General features: G+C 36.4%; 1 protein-coding gene across 5 annotated transcripts in view; it reads left to right on the top strand.

The window, feature by feature from the left end:
* Nucleotides 1-21,253, top strand: part of LOC140156016 (uncharacterized) — a 69,024-nt gene that overhangs the window by 29,167 nt on the left and 18,604 nt on the right. For 3 of the 5 annotated variants that reach the window (XM_072179108.1, XM_072179106.1, XM_072179105.1), the window contains 9 exons: nucleotides 4,387-4,524; nucleotides 6,177-6,299; nucleotides 8,403-8,522; nucleotides 9,386-9,499; nucleotides 13,667-13,792; nucleotides 14,849-14,959; nucleotides 15,740-15,850; nucleotides 16,376-16,486; nucleotides 16,834-16,947. In XM_072179108.1, coding sequence (XP_072035209.1) covers nucleotides 4,387-4,524; nucleotides 6,177-6,299; nucleotides 8,403-8,522; nucleotides 9,386-9,499; nucleotides 13,667-13,792; nucleotides 14,849-14,959; nucleotides 15,740-15,850; nucleotides 16,376-16,486; nucleotides 16,834-16,947 — 1,068 coding nt within the window. Of the gene's footprint in view, nucleotides 1-2,003; nucleotides 2,121-4,386; nucleotides 4,525-6,176; nucleotides 6,300-8,402; nucleotides 8,523-9,385; nucleotides 9,500-13,666; nucleotides 13,793-14,848; nucleotides 14,960-15,739; nucleotides 15,851-16,375; nucleotides 16,487-16,833; nucleotides 16,948-21,253 lie in introns of all 5 variants that reach the window. The other 2 variants (XM_072179107.1, XM_072179110.1) reach the window with 2 other exon arrangements.

Genomic DNA, 21,253 nt, shown 5'->3' with positions numbered 1-21,253 from the left:
ATAAAATTATGAAAATCGCAGCAATTTAAAAGCAAACCAAAATAAATCACCTTAAAATATACCCTAGTTACCTGCACTGAAATGCCACCCACCCACTGACAGTAGGCATGGTCCGTCAAAAACAGTAGTGTAAACTTTAGGACCTTGTTTAGTTTCATGTTCGTCTCCCGGATTTCCCCAGAGTAAAAATCTGCAAATGCTCCGAGAGTTTTCCAAAGGTTGCGCGTAGGCTTACTCTGTCGAATCACATACCCTGGTCTAATAAGGATACTGTATTTTATACAAGCCATGTTTCTGAATTAATTCTATTTTATGAGCTGATTAGTTTCCATAGAATCCTTGGTGATTTACATAAATGATATAATACTAATAACACCGCAGATCAGTCATTATATCAAATCACTTCCTTGTTCTGATTGCCACAAATGGCTTGTTAATGGAAATGGTAATAATTAGCTCAAGCTCATAGACAAATTACTCGTTGGAGGTTGCTTTTATTGGGGTGGGGTTCCCGGCAATATGAATCTGGTAGTGATGTTGATAATTGGCGACGATAGAGATAAAGATTCTACAATTCCACATTTAATTCAGATGAACATTGACCCAAATGTAGATAATTATATTAAAATCTAAACTGATACATAAACATTCTGTTAAAAATCAAAATCAAAGATGAACATTTTTTTCCATTACATTTGCCCCAGAGTGTACTATTAAATATTACCTCTTTATACGTCAAGAATCAATATTGAATTAACGAATTCATGAATTGAAATGCATTTGATGCGAATGAATATATTTTTTTCATGTGTGAAGGTAAGGTTAATATATTATTATAACATTGTTGAACAAATTAAAACGGCTTTAATACGACTATAACAAAGATTTCGATAATGTTACGTACTATACACTTTATGCTTTTTGTTCCATGTGTTTTCTTTTAAGCCTCCCCTCCTCCTCCTTCTCTTCTCTGCTCGTCTTCTTTCTTTCTTCTTCTCTTCTCTCTTCTCTTCTCTTCTTCTCTTCTCTTCTCTTCTTCTCTCTTCTCCTCTCTTCTTCTCTCTTCTTCTCTTCTCTTCTCTTCTCTTCTCTTCTCTTCTCTTCTCTTCTCTTCTCTTCTCTTCTCTTCTCTTCTCTTCTCTTCTCTTCTCTTCTCTCTCGTCTCGTCTCTTCTCGCCTCCTCAATTCTTTTCTCGTCTCTTCTCGTCTCCTCAATTCTTTTCTCGTCTCGTCTCCTCAATTCTTTTTTCGTCTCGTGCCTTCTTGTATCTCGCCTCACCTTGCCTTGCCTTGCCTTGCCTTGCTTCGCCTATTTATTCCTGTCTTTCACTCTTTTCCCACGATTTCTATTTCATATCGGTTTCTCAATCTGGGTAATCGGTAATCTTCTTAATAAAGGTACTTCTTTCCTGCTGCCAGCAATCCCAGGGGGGGGGGGGTACTCAAGTTTTGTTTTGGTAGGGACGTGCGCTGATATTTTGGAAGTGGACCCATAAATATACCAATTTTTCAAGAAATTTGGACCCATTGATATACCAAAAGTCAAAATTTTCGGCCGAATTTAACCAAAATTGTCTTAGTTTTTACAAATTTTCCCAAAATTTTGGGAAAATTTTGAAAATTTTTGCTAGATTAAGGAAAAAAATGGGCTGTTTTTCGAAAAAATTGAGAAAATTTAGAAAAAAGGACCCATTCATATACCAAAATAGGCTTTGAAAAAGGGGTCATTGATATACCAGAAGGCCGAAAATGCTACCCATGTTTGCGGCACGTCCCCGTATGGTCATTTGTACTGAGTACCCCCCCCTGGGCCAGCAATGCCTTGACTGAAATGAGCAATGCTGTATATAAAGCTAGTATATGTGTAGTGATGTGGGCAGAGACTGAAAGAGGGGAGCGTGTGTATGCTTGTAAGTTGGGGGAGTGTACGAGAGTAGAGGAGTTTGCACTTGCTTTGCATTCTAAACTAATTTGTAATCCGCTTGTGCGCTTTAAATATGTAGTGTTGTCTGGCTTGTGTGATCCTAACCCATGCGCTAATGGAGGTACGTGTTCAGTAAAGGGAACGTCTGCCTTCGTTTGCAACTGCATGCCCGCCTTTTTAGGACCAACCTGCTCATGTAAGTAATTTAAAACTAATAACATGAAAAGGTAATATCCATCCATAGAGTGTCCTCAACTGGCTGATATTATACTCCACCCTTTAAAACATGGTTCAAGTATATGAAGAGCTTTGTTTCAAAACCCCTTACATCCACTTGCCTAATTTTGAGAACACATCAAAAAATCATCAAAATAATCACTAAGGTGTTTTTCAACAAAGTTTTTGGCGGGATGTTCATCCTATACCCAAGCCAAAAACTGCTTTTGTTGCAAACCCCCAAATATCAGTGATTTTTTGATGATTTTTGATGTGTTCTCAAAATGGGCAAGTGGATGTAAGGGGTTTTGAAACAAAGTCTTCATATAGTGTGCAAAAAGTTCGTAGAGCGTCATCAGCTTTTGCCCTCAGGATTACTTGCTATGAATGTTCTTAAGGCATACATGCTGTAAAAATTATCTAGGCATTTTGCATTTCTTGTAGTGTGGACAGACATGTGTCTTGTGGAATTTAAAGAACCACAAACCTCAGTGAATTTAAAGATGGCGTCAGGTTATAACGCTTTTGGGGGAGGGGCGGAACGAATTTATTGTACACGGTCTAGAATCTTAATGTTCTTATCATGCTGTGCTGTATAATTAGTTTTAGAAAGAACTTAAAAGGTCCGTTCAGTGATTTACTTATTACTTATACTCAATTTTAATCTTTATTGACACTTTCCCTGGGATCACTGAATGGACGAAAGAACCATTTTAGACATCTAAAAGGTTCGGTAAAGGTCACAGAGGGCTCTTGTAATTTCCTAAAACCATGTCCTCTTTGAGTTGTCCTGTATAGAACCTTTTTTTGTATTAGATTCAGATTTCAGATTCATTTATTTGGTTCCATCTCAAACATAGAAGTTCACAAATATACATAGAGGAGGGAGTCATTGAAAATGTGTTCCATTGGCAAGAAAACATGGTTCGATAGACCTTATTTTAATAATATTTCATTATTTCCGTTCCCATTTCACCCAAAATCTTAGTTTTACTGGGCCAGTTCGTTGTAGGATATTCAGCGATTGCGATATCTTATACGCCAACGCCAGTAAAATAATTTCAAAATCACTTTTTGGTGTCCTCTGTGACTGGCGTTCGCACAGGAGTTATAATTAAAGACAGAGATAAAAAGTATTTATCGCGTCTGATGATGTCACTGTCAATTATGATCCTTGATTGGTTTACACAGGTTAATCAGCGCGTAAAAAGAAGACCGATCTATCTGGTGCTGATCGGAGAAAAGGAATAGCAGCAAATGGCAAAAAATTACGTACTTTTACAAGGCAAAAAGCAGTTTTTCTAGGCATTGTGGACATGGTGCCTTCGCGAAAGAAAGTTTCCTACTATAAAGACCTAACTTTTGAGATGGTTTGCATGTCGAAAGGTGCAAAATTAACAATAAGGCGCCCGGTTATAAATCCGCGTTCAGCAAGTCAATCATCACGACACTTGTAAACAAACCGTGCTCGAGTTTGATTGACAGATGACGTCAGACGCGATAAATTCACTTTATCTTTGTCTTTCATTATAGTAAGTGGTCAACTTTACTTCAGAAGTTGCAATCACGTAACTATCTAGTCACTTCTGGACGTTGCAAATAATATGTTTGAAACTTTCATTATGACGGGTTGTTTATTATTGAAATCTGAACATTTTGAGGTACATTGTAATAATACTGTATACATACAGGGTGCACAACTTATAAGTTCCCCCAAAATACTTTTTAAAATAAATCGAAAAATATTTGACTTGTAAAAAGACATGTGTAACCTTATTTGTTTTACACCTATGGGCCAAATTATAGGGTCACACGTCATTGCGTTCAGTCACAATGGTTCATTATGTAAAAAAGAGACCGTTTTAAACTGTGTTAAAAGTTGCATCTGAGTCTACAGAAGTCAACTCTCAAGCAATACAGCAGGCCAGGCCTATTCATGCATTTGTTAAAGAAAACCTGACTGCTATGGGCTCAGATGCGATCTTTAAAACGGCGTCCCCGGGACGGCGTCTTTTCTTACATAATTAACCATTGTGACTGAACGCAATGATATGTGAGGCTAAACATTGGTCCACAGGGGTAAAGCAAATAGGGCTATACATATCTTTTTACATTTTTACATTTCGTAAAATATTTTCCGACTTATTTGAAAAAGTATTAGGGGGAATTTAGAAGTTGTGCCCAGTGTATAGATTGTCCATTAACCATGCTAACCTTTTTGTTTCGATTGTTTTAAAACCAAACAGTGCCGGAGGACGCGTGCAATGATCCCGATAATCCTAACGTATGCAATGGTGGCGACTGTTTTATGAGTGAAGCAGGGATGTATGTATGCGTTAATTGCCCAGATGGATCGATGCCTCCAAACAACACACCCTGTCCAGGTAATGATAATCTGTCATAGTGATATACAAACGTCGTTCACCCATCAAGTCAAATACAGACTGTAACAATAAAATGTATAAAATTCCAATTTGGCTTTTTAGAAAATATAAATAAAAGAGATCATGGTAACAATGTTACATGCAGTGGAATCAGTAACATCTTTGCTAACAGAAGAACTTGGTTTCTTTACTAGTTTGGGCTCAAAACACTTTGCTCAATTAACTAAATCGTCCAGAAAACGAGTTTGGCCACTTTTGACATTTTTACGCATATCAAACTTGCATCGCGTAAAATTGACTTTCATGATTACCAATAATAACAGTTTGCTTTTTATGGCGTAAATGTGATATGCAGTATAATCAGTAATATGTTAGCTACTTCAGGTTCAAACGCTATACACGATTTTACTTAATCGCCCGAGTTGGGGGCACGTTTTGCCATACGTAATTTATTTGAAATTGATAAATAAAAAAAACACACTTCAAATGCCATTGTTTAAAATTACCCATCTTAAGAGCACCAACCAGATGGTTCATGAGTCAACTCAATTAAGTCACTTTTGCTACACAAAAACACGAAAGTGGCCAAAGCTGTTTTAGGACTAATTTACACAATTGCCCATATCGTCGTTTGTAGAGCACCGGTTTTATTGAAACAAATCTTATGTAATAGCTTAACAAATTACTAGTAAAATTCAATACAAGTAATAAGTGACTTGGTTGCCTAGTACTATTTTGTAAATTGTATAAACTTTTTTGTTACAACCTGTAGACATACCTTGAACGCATGTTTTCAAAATGAAGGCTATTTAACATGTACATGTATAAATCTAAATGTCATGTATATTATTCAGCCACCTTTGTTTCTTATTATCATGATTATGTTGTTGTAGACAGAGAAGAACATTTGTATGAAGCATTATGTAAAGCTACAGCTTACTATGATGATATTGTGCTTATTACATAGGCTTAGAAAGATTTTAAACGGGGGAGGGGTGGGGAGGTCTGATGCCGGCCTCATCGAGGAGCGAAGCGCCGAGGGGATGGGTGCGGGAGGTACGCGGAAGTCCTGAAATTTCTGATTTGCATGTTGACTTTAACAAACAAAATTGTGTCCCATTAGGATCCAAGCATGTTTCACATGGAACGATCGTAAAAAATACAAAAATCAATCTATAAAAGCAGCAATGGATGCAGGGCTTCAAAACGGAACAAGAGGGAGGTACATGTAGGCATAGTTCAAGTGAGGCTGCATTTTGATTTTGATACAACTTGAATATAGGCTTATTGAAGGCGGCGGCCTGCCAATGATACGCCTCGGTCAGGAAAAAAGTTGCAAGACATCACAAATATGGCTCTCATTAAATGAAATGGAATTAAAGTTTGTCAAAAAAACAAACCAAAAAACCAAAAAACACCTAACAGTTACGATTCTCTTAAAATCTTTAAATAATTTAAACCGAGGTAATTATGACACTAAATGTAAACACCGGCACATTTATTTTCTGTTGAATTTTGCACACGATGCTCCAAGATAGAGTGCTTAATTCAAATATTCAAATGACTCTTGAAAGAAGAAGAAGACGGTGATGATGAAGTAGAAAATGAAGTACTGATAAACACAAAATATAATTTTCCACTCGATCCTCTAGGAAGTCCATGTGATGGCAATCCATGCGAGAATGGAGAATGTACTGTAGCCGGTGCCTCTTTCACCTGTATGTGTAACAATGGCTGGACCAAAGGAGACAACTCTGAGATATGCAATGTACAAGGTAGGGTTTATTTAGCTGATTGAATCATGTACAGGGACCTTTTACATGGCAAAAGGGCGTATTTCATTATTCACTTTCTACGTCAGACTTGATTTCCTTTGATATCGCTTCATTACAATACGATTATACATCGGTTTGTGGTATTACAAAATTAAATTGTTGAAGGTTTTTCGTCGTATAGCAACACGCTGAAAATGTGCGTACGACAAATTACGCGTGCTTTCCTTATGCTTATACTTAGTAGGGTCTATCGAGTACGAAACATTTAGAAATATAGAATAAATATTTAGAATAGATGAAGAAATGCCTCTCAATAAATGAAATGGAATCAAAGCTTGCCTTATTTAGTCCAATCTAATTTACCGTTTTATTCAATGCAAATTATTATGGCAGCATGTTGCATAATTATACCAAAAGTTCTCGGAAGTTTGATGAAGGAAAGCAAATATCAGATAATATCTTTTGCCATTTGTTTGCATTGCCATTCGTTGTCTATTATGTGATGTATGATGTATCCCGGAACTGTATCATAGAATTAAAAAATGCAATTAAGGGTATACGAGGTATTGTTGGTCGAAGCAGCCAAAAAAAAACAATTCGATTTTCATTATCTGAATCAATATATTACTGAAAAATAACACTTTGGTGTTTTGCAAAAGTTCATTCTACAAATCATATATTTTGAAACCTTGCTTAATTTATTGTTGTTAATGAGTTATGTACGTTTTACAAAAGTGTTGTTGTTTCAGCCCTCTTTACAACATAACTCAAGAACCACAGGACCTACAATATTTGAATTCTTCTACACGCTCGCTATGAATTGAGCAATGCAATTTTTGCTAAAGCTCACTACCATTCGTAAGATACCGTGAACTACTTTTTTCCCTGCTGCTTCGACCAACAATACATCGTATACATACCCTTAAGAAGCTACCGGTACAGTCCCGGTAAATAGCATACAGGTAAAGGTACCATAAACATGATCAAGCAATTTAAACAACCACCCACACAATCACCACACAAAAAGAAATATAAATACATGCAATACTTGTTACACCCACTCCGCCAACCCCACCAACCCACCCCACCCAACCCACATACCTTACAATAAGTGCAAATATTATCTCACCATATTAAAATGGATACCAAACCATTGTCAGAAATCTCGCACTTTTATGATCAAACTAAGTGAATTTTCTTGCAAAGTACTAAAATGGATGACCGATAAAAGTATCACGTTGATTTGTGTTTCAAAACTGCATTTATGTGTGATTATGTGCTGCTCTTGTTGCTCCTCGTTTGAAAAAGAAAGTACATGAATTTGTGCTGCTTAGAACGATCATTATGTGCCATAATTATACCCACTGTTTTTGTGTGTGTACAGTGTGTTAATTCATTGAATGATCCTAACAAAATGCTGCCTTATCGGTTTTGTATTGTTATGTTCACTTTTAGATTACAAAAACACATTGGTCTTAAACCTGGCATTATGGAAACTTTTGGGCCTCATAACTGCATAATTGTTGGTCTAATTATAGAATGTCACAGACTTGACGAACCCATCTGTTCTGTCAAATTTGGGCAACAATGCAGAGTTTATGAGAAAATCACAACAAAAATTTTAACCCAAATTTTTCGCGCAACATAACAAAACAATTCATCAGAGGCCCAAAGGTCTCCATAATTCCTGGGTTAAGACCAACCTTAAACAAATCAGTCATACCTGATCAACCTTAGAAGGGTGGCATTCAATCCTACAATCTGAAATGATACAAAATGCTTCAAGAAAGTCACCTGTTATCTAACTGTCAAGATTTGAAAACAAATTGCCTCAGGTGAAGGTCAATTTCTGGAAAGCTGGACTGAACAATGCTACGTGATGTAACTGATTCCCTATCACCACGGGTATAACAATGCTACGTGATGTAACTGATTCCCTATCACTACGGGTATAACAATGCTACGTGATGTAACTGATTCCCTATCACTACGGGTATAACAGTTCATTGCAGGGACAGGGAAATACTTACTTTGGTAACTAAAGAAGGACATGTAGCCTACTGAAACTCGATATTTAGATTGATTTTCTTTTCTATTTCAAAGGGAACCCATGTGATCCCCCAAACACACCATGTGGTACAGGGGAGTGTTTCCAATCAGTGCTCGGAAATGGTTACGTTTGTTCCTGTCTTGATGGAAGCCAGGGATTATCGTGCCCGATATGTAAGGCTTTGACAAAGACTAATTTTCACTGTAGAATATAAAACGAACTAATCCCAAATAGCTTAGAAAAAACAAACTCCAAAAATCGAGAAAACAAATGGAATCAACTAATATAATCGTAATTATCTGGATTTTATCACTCTTTGTGAAGTAGAAAATAAATGAGACTGAGAGATATATAATTCAAAAACAAAAGTATTTTTTGGTACAAATTTGAATATTGTAAAAACTTGTAAATTGGAGTCAAGTCGTGACTCGTAGCTCGATAAATACAGTTGTGATGAGATTACAATTTTCAAACCTCCTCATTGAAATTGCATCTTGACTCTACTGACTCGGCTTGGCCCGAATCAGATGATAAGAATCTTTGTATGCGTTATATAAATTCTATTAAACGGGGGTAATAATAATCGTATAGCATTTAGTCCTCATGGAATGTTACTATAGAAGTCTAGTATAACACGTTAAAGGTATACTGTCAGTGATTCGACAAATCAGAAAATCAACAAAAATCAAAAGTATAATGTGTACTAACATTATAAGCCCGAAAATGACCTAATACGGTCATATTTTAGTTGTGTCATAGGAGGCTGTCCATACGAACACTAGTAACTATCACAGATATTGGAACTAATATCTGTGCACCTATACAGCCAATTGAACTTCATTCATCAACACTGCATACCGTTTCCTTGCTTTTTTCATATGAAAATACACGTAATGGCAATTTTATTGACTTATTCTTCACTTTTTAAGCCATTCCTAAAAATGATACATGTTTACTCCTTTGCAGGGATCACTGATAGTGCCTTGAAAAAACCCCAAATATATTATAAACTTTTGTTTCTTAACACTTGCACTAGTGAATCCATGTGATCGTGATGAAGACTATCCATGCGGCGATGGGGACTGTTTTCAAATAGCTCAAGGATCTGAATACCGTTGTCTATGCCCTGACATGTCGGAAGGGCAATCCTGTAAGCCGAGGATTTAATAAGTAGAAATATTAAGTAATCACCACCCAAATTTGAGCGCTCAGCGTCAGTTTAACGGTTGTCAGCACTTTTTTACTACCTGTTCACCTTACATGGCCGCACATCGGAGTGATTATTTTGGACAAACGTGTTTGGCAAATGATTGCCAATTACTGAATGTATTACATGTTTGGGTTAAAAATTTATGTTTGTGTTTTAAATGTATGCAAAAACATGTTTATTAACGCTGTCAATATGCACTGCTTGTATTACTAGTATAAGTATATTTCGACGTTTGTTGTGATTCATATGTCAAGTCATCTGCTTTGAAAGCTATTCTGTTCAATTAATACTGACACTAAACAATCTGATACTTTTCCCCCAAGAATAAAAATGCTAACCAATTCACAGCTATTCTAAAATGATACTATGGAAGGACCAATAAACTTCACACGAACTCTTGATTGCAATTGCATTGCATCCTTTCAACCTGTTTTAAATGAAGAAGAATGCATGTCTCAAGCAGAGTTTGCGAGCTCCTTTAAGACGACGCGATCTTTTGTTGCTCGAAGCAACCAAAAAAAACGATTTTCATTGTCTAAGTCAATACATTATTGAAAAATAACACTTTAATGTTTTGCAAAAGTTCATTCTACAATTCATATACTTTGAAAACTTGCTTGATTTATCGTTATTAATGAGTTATGTACGTATTACAAAGTGCTACTCAAGACCACAGGACCTACAAAAGTATACCTGTGATATTTGAATTCTTCTACACACTCGCTATGAAATGATCAATGCAATTTTTGCCAAAGCTCACCACCATTCGCAAGATGCTGTGAACTACCAAATCGCAACAGTTTAAAATAGTTTCTAACCTTAAATAAATCCTTTTAATAAAAGAGAAGGGTTACTATCATTTGGGGATAACAATCTTATATACTTTTCCCCAAGAAAAATAATGCTAACCTACTCACTGCTATTCTAAAATGAAACTATGTGAAGTTTCTCAATGTTAGTTTCCAAGGAACTCTTCACACTTCACGCATCTTGATTGCATTGCATCCTCTTGAAATTATACGATCAAGAAGGAAAAAAATAAGTTGGCAAACTAGATTGTTCTTTAAGATGCTATATGAAGCTTGGATTCGTAAGTACAGCAAAACAAATAACCGTAATAAAACATCTGAGCATGTCATATGCACTTGCTATGCATACACTCACAAGCCACACACACGTCACAACATGCATGCAATATAAACTGCCGCACAAAAAAATCCCCATCACTTGCAAAATTCACCCGCTTTATGTATCAATGTTCATGAAATCACAATAAAATGCTTTGATCAGTTGCCAGTGTATACAGTAGACAGCATTTATGATACTGTGTATAGTTCTTCGGTGATCAACGTATCCTAAGAACTACAAACTACACTTGACACATTGGCCAAAAGTATTGTAAGAATAATTCGGCAAACTGCATCAAATATCCTGTCGTCACATTACGTACAACTACGTACTTGATGGCAATGTTAAGATAGGACAAGTTAGATTTGGATAATCAATGGTATGAAAGGTGTGTCACATAATGGTGATTTCATATGCGTATAATCAGTCCTAACAATAGCGGATAGACCTAAATCCGTTTGAATGCAAAGGCGAAGAACTTAAAGGTATGGGGAATTCAGAAGAAAGATCACTTGGCTATCCCATAAGGTACTATGTGACCTTGAATCACACCATTGTCTTGTGTGCTCAGTGCATGTTAAAATGGCATGTCCTTTACGGAGTAACCACGTGATCTTATTATTGCCATTAAATTACCGAGTCTCCCAATTCTTACAAGACGTATGCCAATGCCATGTTTGACTGTTATTGTCATTAGAACCATCTCACGGAACTGTTTTCATGATACCGTGAGACCAATTAAACCATTGGCGATCATTCTGGCATGTGGACATTTGTGGACTTCTTCGTATGTGCGTTGATGTCACCACAGCACAGGGGCACTGAGTCACACCTTCTATCTCATTGATTTAATAGCATAATCGTACTTATTTCATGCAAAGAACAATACCATCTAGTAGTAGTCGTAATGTGCATTCGACAGCCCGGGTTCGACAGGTTATTTGATGAATGTTAAACTTTAATACAATTTGCCGAATTATTCATTTCATTTGCGTGTTTTTGTTTGTTTGTTATTATGTTGTAACCATGCTGAACACAGCTCTTTTATGTGCTCGGATAGAGCAGTCATAGTCTATACAATGACAATGCATCATATGATTTCCAAAATGATGCCAATTCTGAAACGGTCATTCAAAGTTTATCCTTGGGCTTCTTAAACCTTATACTTTGCATGCTGTTATAGCTATAGCTAAAAGGGTAATACGCTGAACTATCATTCAGAGGCAAGGTTATCTGCTTTGCTGTATTGTTCTTATATTTGCAATTATATTGCTTGCTGTTCAGTGACATATTTCTTGCTTTGTGTGCTTGTATTGTGCATGCTTCATATTATTATTGCTTGCTTTTTTTGCTCTGCATGTGCTTGCTTTATGCAGAAGTAGTAACCAATCCATGTCAACCCAACCCTTGCTTTAACTCTGGAACTTGCTTCAGACTTCAAGGTACTGCTACAGACATTGTATGTGTCTGTAGCGAAGGATTTACTGGGCAGCGGTGTGAAACTGACGCAGGTATAGTATTCAAGCTAGCTTTATAATCCAGCCACTAGCGACGAGCGATTATGAATTGACCAATGAGGTGGATCGTTTCATGTTGCTCTCCAAATTACATCTAGTCAAAATCAATCGCTCTTCGCGTCTCGAAGGTAACTTAAGCCCTATTTTACTTAAAGATTAGCTCGTTTGTGAAAACACTTGCTAATAAGTAGCGCCAAAGTCGTCTGCAAGTCTTTACCAGCTTACGCTTAGAGAAAGAACACTGACATGTAGTAACTACATGAATTGGGTGGTGATTACATAAGTAAATACTTTATATGCTTTTTTTGAAGAGTATAATTTGCACTTTGATTATGTATAGACTGGTTCTATTTTGGAAAAATTATGTTCCAACCGGCAAAAGTTGGCAACCAGTTTTTTTTGGTTAATTTGGGTATGCTGAACTTTAATATGTTGTCTGCCAAACATAATTTTGAGACCGTGACCCTCAAAAAGACCCCCCCCCCCAAAAAAACACAAACAATTACGCGTCTATCCCCACGGATCCTAGAAATGTTATACTTGTGCGTGTACGACCTATAGTTAAGAAGTTATGGGGCACAGAAGGGCAAAAGTCGAGTTGCTTGTTGTGTATGGGTCAAAAGTTCAAGGTTGCTCCAATTTTCGTAAAAGTTGAGGCACATTGTACGCTTAGCTTAGAGGTTTCAGAAAAAGAATAGCTTGCACTATCTGCGATGTCTAGTTAGCATATTATACAGCAAAGAGTTAAAGATATGTATGATTCCATAGGATTCAATGGCGTTTGTATTAATCTATCATCTATCTTCTGAATTTCACATCGCAGATAGTAAAAATGATTATTTTCCTGAATCCCTTGAACTTGAGGAACATTTTGCATACATTTTTACGAAAATCGGAGCTACATGTACTTCATTTGTTCACTCCTGTACAACATGCAAATTGACCTTGGACATACGCGCAAATATGTTACATTTTTGTGATCCGGAGGCCCAGGAGAATAATTTGACCTGGTTTTAGTGAATTTGGAGCATGTTTAATTTATGCCCCCAGTATGATGATGTAGGGGTTTTGAGTGGTCTTTTTTTAGGGTCACGGGGTTCAAATACAACTTGGCAGACATAATTTTTGTGAATTCAGCATACTAGAATTAACTACAATAATTTGGTTGCCAGTTTCTACGCGAAATTGCCAATGCTTAATTAAGTACATATTTCCAAAATAGTACCAGTCTTATGAAGAACACACTTTATAAACCTCTTTAAATGTAGCCTTTTAATTTCATTTAAATAAAACAATCTAATTGTGCATGTTTGAAAACTAACTTTGTTACTCCAAAGAAATATCGTATTATAACAATTGTGCTATATTTCATCACAATTTTGTTTAGACCTAATGAAGAGGAAGAGTCCGTTCTCAGTCATTACCAAGAGCTAACTGTCTTCTTTAATATTTCTCATAATAGGTCCAGGTCCATGTGATGGTAATCCATGCGAGAATGGAGTGTGTACTGTAGCCGGTGCCTCTTTCACCTGTATGTGTAACAATGGCTGGACCAAAGGAGGCAACTCTGAGATATGCAATGTACAAGGTAGGGTTTACTTAACTGATTGAATCATACTTTTATTTTATTTTTATATCACATATAGTCCAACCATACCAAAAGGCATGTGTATTGAATGTGTGTCCGTTTTAAATGTTTGTGTACATATGTATTTCCCTTCCAATATCCATATAACGGGCCCTTTCATGTCACCATGGGTATTCATCTGGAGTCGTCTCACTCTTGCCAGTACATCCTGTTACTTAAGATAGCACCAAGCTACATATTTGACTCTGAATTTGTGCAGCCTTGTAGTGCTAACTATCTCTACCTCTATTCCTAACTGATTATGAGAATGCATTCTACATACGTTTTCAATAATTTATATACTTTAGTATAGCATCCTGATACCCTATTAATATTTTCCAACTCTTATCTTGTTTGTGCTTTTTAATACTACTTGTATGTATTATGTTTTACTAAAACTACATAACCTCTTCTTGAACAAATTCATCAGGACTGTTCATAGTAGAATTGTTAGTTGTGATTTCTTACGACTAGTCCAATAAAATATCCACTTACTTGCAGACGTTTCGGAAACTGTCAGTTTCCTTTATCGATGCTATTGATGTAATGACGATCTGTATACAGCTGATGTTGACTGCTGCTTAGCAACTGAGTTGCCAGTTGCTTTCTTGTCAGTTATCAGATCGTCAAAAACGTGACTCAAGTTTGGGCAAAGAGAGCAACAGATATAAAAGGTGGATCAAAGAGGCAATTACCATCAGAAAGCGGGGCAACACCATGAACAGAGACGAGGGGCAATACAACTTGAGTCACGTTTTTGACGATCTGATAACTGACAAGAAAGCAACTGGCAACTCAGTTGCTAAGCAGCAGTCAACATCAGCTGCATACAGATCGTCATTACATCAATAGCATCGATAAAGGAAACTGACATTTGCCAAACGTCTGCAAGTAAGTGGATATTTTATTGGACTAGTCGTAAGAAATCACAACTAACAATTCTACATAACCTCTGTTTTCAACCATGGTGTATTATGTCATCCACGTTATATCCTATCATGTCGTTTATGTCTATAGTGTTACCTTGTAATCCACCCTGTTCTGATAATGGTCAGTGTATCGAAGTGAGTGGTAGTTATATGTGTCAGTGTGTTAGTGGCTGGACTGGCCAAACTTGTGGCACACCAGGTATGTTTGAATTATAGACTTTATGAGATGCTATAGGAATTTTGGCTCACTTGCAGGTTCTGCTTAATATGGACCAACAAGTTAGCAGGTACGACGGCCAAAAATTTCCATAATTCCAGGGTTAGAACTGCAACCTAAAGATAACTTTTATTGTTAAGACCACGTTGTTTCCTGTTTTCATCAAGCCTTTTAATTATTTAACAAATTAAAACAAGAATACTTGTACCATCAATATGGGAAAATGATTTGTCAAAAAACCCAGTCTTTAACAAATCGACTCTCTGACCCACCTTATCTAAACTTGATAAATTGGTTGCCAATGGCAATGATGTCACTTCAATCGCTCTTACCACTCTTTACTGACGTCACGTGTTCATTCACCAAAATCTAGCCCTGTGTACTGTTTCCACTCGCGCCCAACATCTCACTTGCGTCACTGACTGACAGAAGTACAAAATATGGGCCAAACATGCATTTAAACATATTTATTCACTAATCTTTGCTCAAGAACAAATGATAATGATACAAATTAATGGAATAATCAGAATATATATCAAAATATATCAAAATATGATCCGATAAAATTAGGGGGATTACGTAACTGATGCATGCTTGAACCACATTTTGACATCCTATTAATTTTCCAGTTCTATCTTGTTTGTGCTTTTTAATACTACATGTAGTATGTTTTACTAAAACTACATAACCTCTGTATAATCATGGTGTATAATGTCATCCACGTTATATCCTATCATGCCAATATGTCATTTATGTCTATAGTGTTACCTTGTAATCCACCCTGTTCTGATAATGGTCAGTGTATCGAAGTGAATGGTAGTTATATGTGTCGGTGTGTTAGTGGCTGGACTGGCCAAACTTGTGACACCCCAGGTATGTTTGAATTATAGACTTTATGTGATGCTATAGGAATTTCGGCTCACTTGCAGGTTCTGCTTACTATGGACCAACAAGTTAGCACTTAGCAGTTACGACGCCCAAAGGTTTCCATAATTTCAGGGTTAAGGCAAATAAAGATAACTCAAAATACATTGTTTCCTGTTTTCATCAGGCCTTTTTTATTTAACGAATTAAAACAAGAATACTTGTACCTTCATTTCTACATATGGGAAAATGATTTTTCACTCAACTCAGTCTTTAAACAAATCGACTCACCTTATCTAAACTTGATTAGTTGGTTGCCAATGATGTCACTTCAATCGCTCTTACCACTCTTTACTGACGTCACGTGTTCAGTCACCAAAATCTAGCCCTGTGTACTATTTCCTCTCGCTCCCGACATCTCACTTGCGTCACTGACTGAAAGAAGGATATATACATAGTCACCAATTGTATCTATCATGATGTTTATTTCCCCCACCTTTAATACTTTCCAATCATTTTCATTTGTGTTTTTAGTGTCAACCTGTAATCCACCTTGTTCTGTTAATGCTCAATGTGTGCCAGTTGGTGGTAGTTTAGTGTGTCAATGTAATAGTGGCTGGGCTGGGCCCCCAACTTGTGAAATAGGTAGGTTTGAAAGACATGTTGAATACCATAATCTGCTATATCACATACTATTCTATGATATAAATGATCATCGTACATGACATTTTTGAAAACGCCTATAATTCAAAGCCCAATGTTTTTACTCTTTTTTTTACATAACCCATCTTTGAATTCCCACATGTATATTTCGGGTTTTTTTGTAACAGAGGGCTACAGAGGGCATCCTCTTATGACCTTATAACAATCGTGATCCTAATTTCATTATCCGATACAGTTATTTCATCCCCTTGCACATTGTTGTCTACTGTGCATGTATGTATTCTATGTCTTTCTGAATCATTTCCCGTTGTATATACCTCACCATTTAGACACCACGCCATGTGATCCCAATCCCTGCGTCAATGGTGCCTGCATGCAAAACTCAAACGGATTCATTTGTGAATGTGATGCTGGATATATAGGAGAAATATGTGATACAGAAGGTATGATAATAACGTTAAGCTTTTGCTTTATTCCATGATCATGATCACTCAATAACGTTAACCAAATTCAAACGTCCGAATTATCAGATAAGCAACACAACAACCATAACACTGTTCAATTTTATTGAACTTGCTTCAACTTTGTCAGTATCATCTTTCAGGTTTAATTTGCATGATTAGAGGTTAATGACTGCGCATCAGTTGTTTTGAGGGTATTGTGAAATATCTAAACATTGTGCTTTGGAACCGAGGAATATCCCGAGGGCGCAGCCCCGAGGATATTCCGAGGTCCAAAGCACAATGTTTAGATATTTCACAATACCCGAAAAATAACTGATGCAAAGTCATTAACCTCATTCATAACTTCGTCACTTTTCACTTTATTTAATTCAATTTACGGCACATTTTCTTCTTTTAATTTGAAAACAGAACACAATTTGAACTTTATCTGTCGTTTTCCCTGAATAAAATCGAATAGCCCATTAAGGAAATACCGCTAGCGACCAATCACACTAGCACGCAATCATGCGATGTCCAAATACGGCGGCCAGCATTCGCGTAAATTGTTCGAACGCGTAACACGTCACATTACGCGGTCATTGTAGAGCGTACTTTTAGCTACGTCACGAGACGCGGTCATTATACTTTTTCAATGACCTGCATTTGCGTCCGCGCATTTAAAAGTTATTATCTGTGATTGGATCGCACTTGCTGCGTATATTAATGAGGTTATGAATTAATCTTAATGACTTGCATCCTCTATCCATAATATTATACTCTTGTCTACGTAACCCATCTTTTCCATATCTACTTGACACTCGGTATTTTTTCAAAGTCTTCTCCCTATGATCTTATAACCACCGTAGTCCTAATTATCCAATACAATTCTTTTCACTCCCTTAACATCTTGTACTTGTTGTCCACTATGTATGTATTCTACAGGGTGACCCATAAAAAGTGGTTTTAACGAATGTGGTGATAATCTAAAATGTGTTTTCTACCATGCATTCAGCGTTTACAAATATGAAAGTCACGTCGTTAGCTAAAATTAGCAGAAAACCAGGGCTCATTTTGGATAAAACTGTTTTAAAGATATAATCTCGGATGTAACCATGGTAACAAAGGTTGCAGGATAAGTTTTGCAATTTTTCTGTTGACTTCAAGTCGCACCGATTGATTGGACACGCACAATTTCTCACTCAATGGGGAGATTTTGCGGACTTTCGTTCATCCGTTTGTGGCTCAATTAGTTTTTCAAAAATTGACACGTGTTTCTTACAGGAAATAGTCAAATGGGACTTTAAACATTTGATAGATTTTACAGTTTTTGAATGTCATTTTTATTTTTGAAAATTCCAAGATTATTTCTATATACAGCATGCATCACTTGTTTATATAAAAATGCTGATTTTTGATAGAAATAGAAAATTGATCCACGCATGAGCTCGCATGGATGCAAATAACCCGCGCCCGCACAAAAATTGCAAAATTTATCCTGCAACCATTATTACATCCGAGATCATAATTATCTACAAAACAGCTTTATCGAATGAGCTCTGGTTTGTCTACAATCTATAGCTAAAAGAAGAAGCTTTCACATGTGTAACATTGCATAATGGTAAATAACACATTTTAAAATACCACATTCGTTGGAAGTCACTTTTTATGGGACACCATACTTTAGTATTTCTCAACCATTCCCCTGTCGTCTATTATACACTTCACCAGTTAGATACCCCACCATGTGAGTCCAATCCCTGCATCAACGGTAACTGCTTGCCAAACACTTACGGATTCACATGGTGAATGTGATAGGCCCCATGTCACAGGGGAAATTGCCCAAAGTTGTCAAAAATTGTCAAAATAGTATAAAGTTGCTCAAAGTTTCACATACTTGCTTAACATTTTCTCAAAATTTCATAAACTTGCTACAAGTTTCGCAGAAGTTTTTCCAAAATTGCCTGAAGTTGTTGAGAACACGCTCAAAAGTTTTTTTAAATTACTCAAAATTGCTTCACCCTGCGTACAAAGACAAAGTTGTCCGAAGTTGTCCAAAATCTTCCAAAGCGGTCAAGACAATGTTATGCAGCTTTGGGCCACTTTATGCAACAATATATAATGTTGTGAAATGTCAGACGTTTTTGGACAATTTGGTCAACTGTGGACAATTTCACCTGTGACATGTGGCCTTGTAATGCTGGATTTATTTAAGAATTATGTGATGAAGGTATGATGTGATAAGAACGTTCAGGTACAAGGTCCTGCGTCAATGCCCGATCACTCAATAACTTCCAAATTATCGGGCAAGCGACACAACAATCATTACACTGTTCAATATTATTAACTTACTTAAATGTGTCCACAATCATTCAAGTTTAACTTGCTTAATTAATCTTCAATAGGACTTGCACCCTGTATTCATTTGCAGCAATATTGTAATATGCTCTCCTTTTTATTTGGTACAATATGAAAATATCAGAAGCTGTTCTGTACAGGACTATTGAAATTTCAGTATCATACTACCGCCGATATCGTCATAAAATCGGCATAAACAGGACGCAACACCTTATCGTTATGCTTCTTATATGATATACTTCTTCTGTAGCACAGCATTTATTTATTATTATGCATTATGCATGGCACGTATCCTTGCACATCGATTCGCTTGCTCTCATTTCATTGCACTCTGTCTATTCCTATATTATATTCACCTCAGAACCATCATCTCTGTGTGATCCTAATCCCTGTAAAATGGCGGTTCTTGTGCCCCAAGGGGAGACGGATATATGTGTACATGCACCCCTGGATGGACTGGTATTAACTGTGACACAGGTACGTCTCTCATTGCAACTATTTATTCTTACCCATTCTTACTAAAACATACCCATCGGAGGATTAGATCTACCTTATTAGTGTATTTCAATAGACCGATGTTTTGCTACTCACCACAATTTTATTTCCGGAATATGATTCTAGATCAATTCATTACTAAAGTAACATATCTGTATGTACCTTAATATAACTATTATTATATCGTAAGTGACCCCATATCAATATCTAATACCTCAGGAGTTCGGCTACACCAGGAGTCTTCTATTCCAGCACACGTGCCGAATGGGGCATGCAACAACCTTTCCATCTGATGACACATTCTTCTTGTAAAACTGAAGGATCAAAGGACTCTTTTTATGTAAACTTCTTCCAACAACATATTATTCATAGGCATATGATTTTGTTGCAGATCTTGCACATCAAGCATTATATTATTTTTGACCATGCTGACGTAGTTATTTGTTAATCTTTTAAAAAAATATATTTTGAACTAATTTGAACCATTAATGTTGTATATTACAAGGAATAACCAACATTTACTTGGTCTTTGTTTCATCCATATTTGTATCTTAATTATGTATGTAAAACGCTAACATTTTAAATATTTCTAAAACTAAAAGAGTCGTGCGAAACAGATCCATGCTTGAATGACGGGCTTTGCATAGTTTTGGATGATGGCAACATCACGTGTAACTGCTCGGATAACTTCAGAGGAGAGTTTTGTGAAGAACCAGGTATTCGCCATGTGATGTTCAAGCTTAAGTAATATTACTGCTACGTCAATTAACGTGTACCTATTATTATGTTACTTTAGATTCCCGCCGTTTCATGATGTTTTTCTTGTCATGTACCGCACTGAAGAAGAAGTCATTCGTCATGTGAAGCAGTCATTATTTTGTCATGTTATGCTTTAATATGTTCTTGAGTAGTTATTGTGTGATGACTATACTTGCTATTACTTGTCGCAAAATATGTGTGATATTGTTTATGTTTATTTGAAAGAAAAAGTTAGTGGTATTTATCTTGATGTATGAATGAAACATGTAGCATCTTATATGGTAAGGTCATTTTATACATGACATGAGGTGTTCGTGTGCTTGTACTTGTGCACACAATAAGCAGATTTGAACAGGTGTTTTGTTGATCTACTAGTATTCGTAGCTTTGCAGGTAACTGGATTGTTTTTGTCGTGATTGGTTTCCTCATTTTGTTCTATATTTAGCCTATTTAAAATCTTGTATAGCGTGATATTTATGTTTGTTTCTGTGGAACATGGCGTCTGTATCTGGTGAAATTTGCGTCGCTGTTCCCTTGCTTACACAGTTTAGATGTTGTTTGTTTGCTTTATGTTTCCTTAGTTAATTAAGATATCATAAATAAAGTAAATTATAAGTAGCCTGATAACACGAATAAGAGGAGTGGACTAAGTGAGGAATATCATAAATCACTATTTAGATAATTGTTTAGTAATTTT

Source organism: Amphiura filiformis, chromosome 6 (assembly GCF_039555335.1).
Source record: "Amphiura filiformis chromosome 6, Afil_fr2py, whole genome shotgun sequence".
Classification (NCBI taxonomy): Eukaryota; Metazoa; Echinodermata; class Ophiuroidea; order Amphilepidida; family Amphiuridae; genus Amphiura; species Amphiura filiformis.
This window is presented reverse-complemented; position numbering and strand designations above follow the sequence as displayed.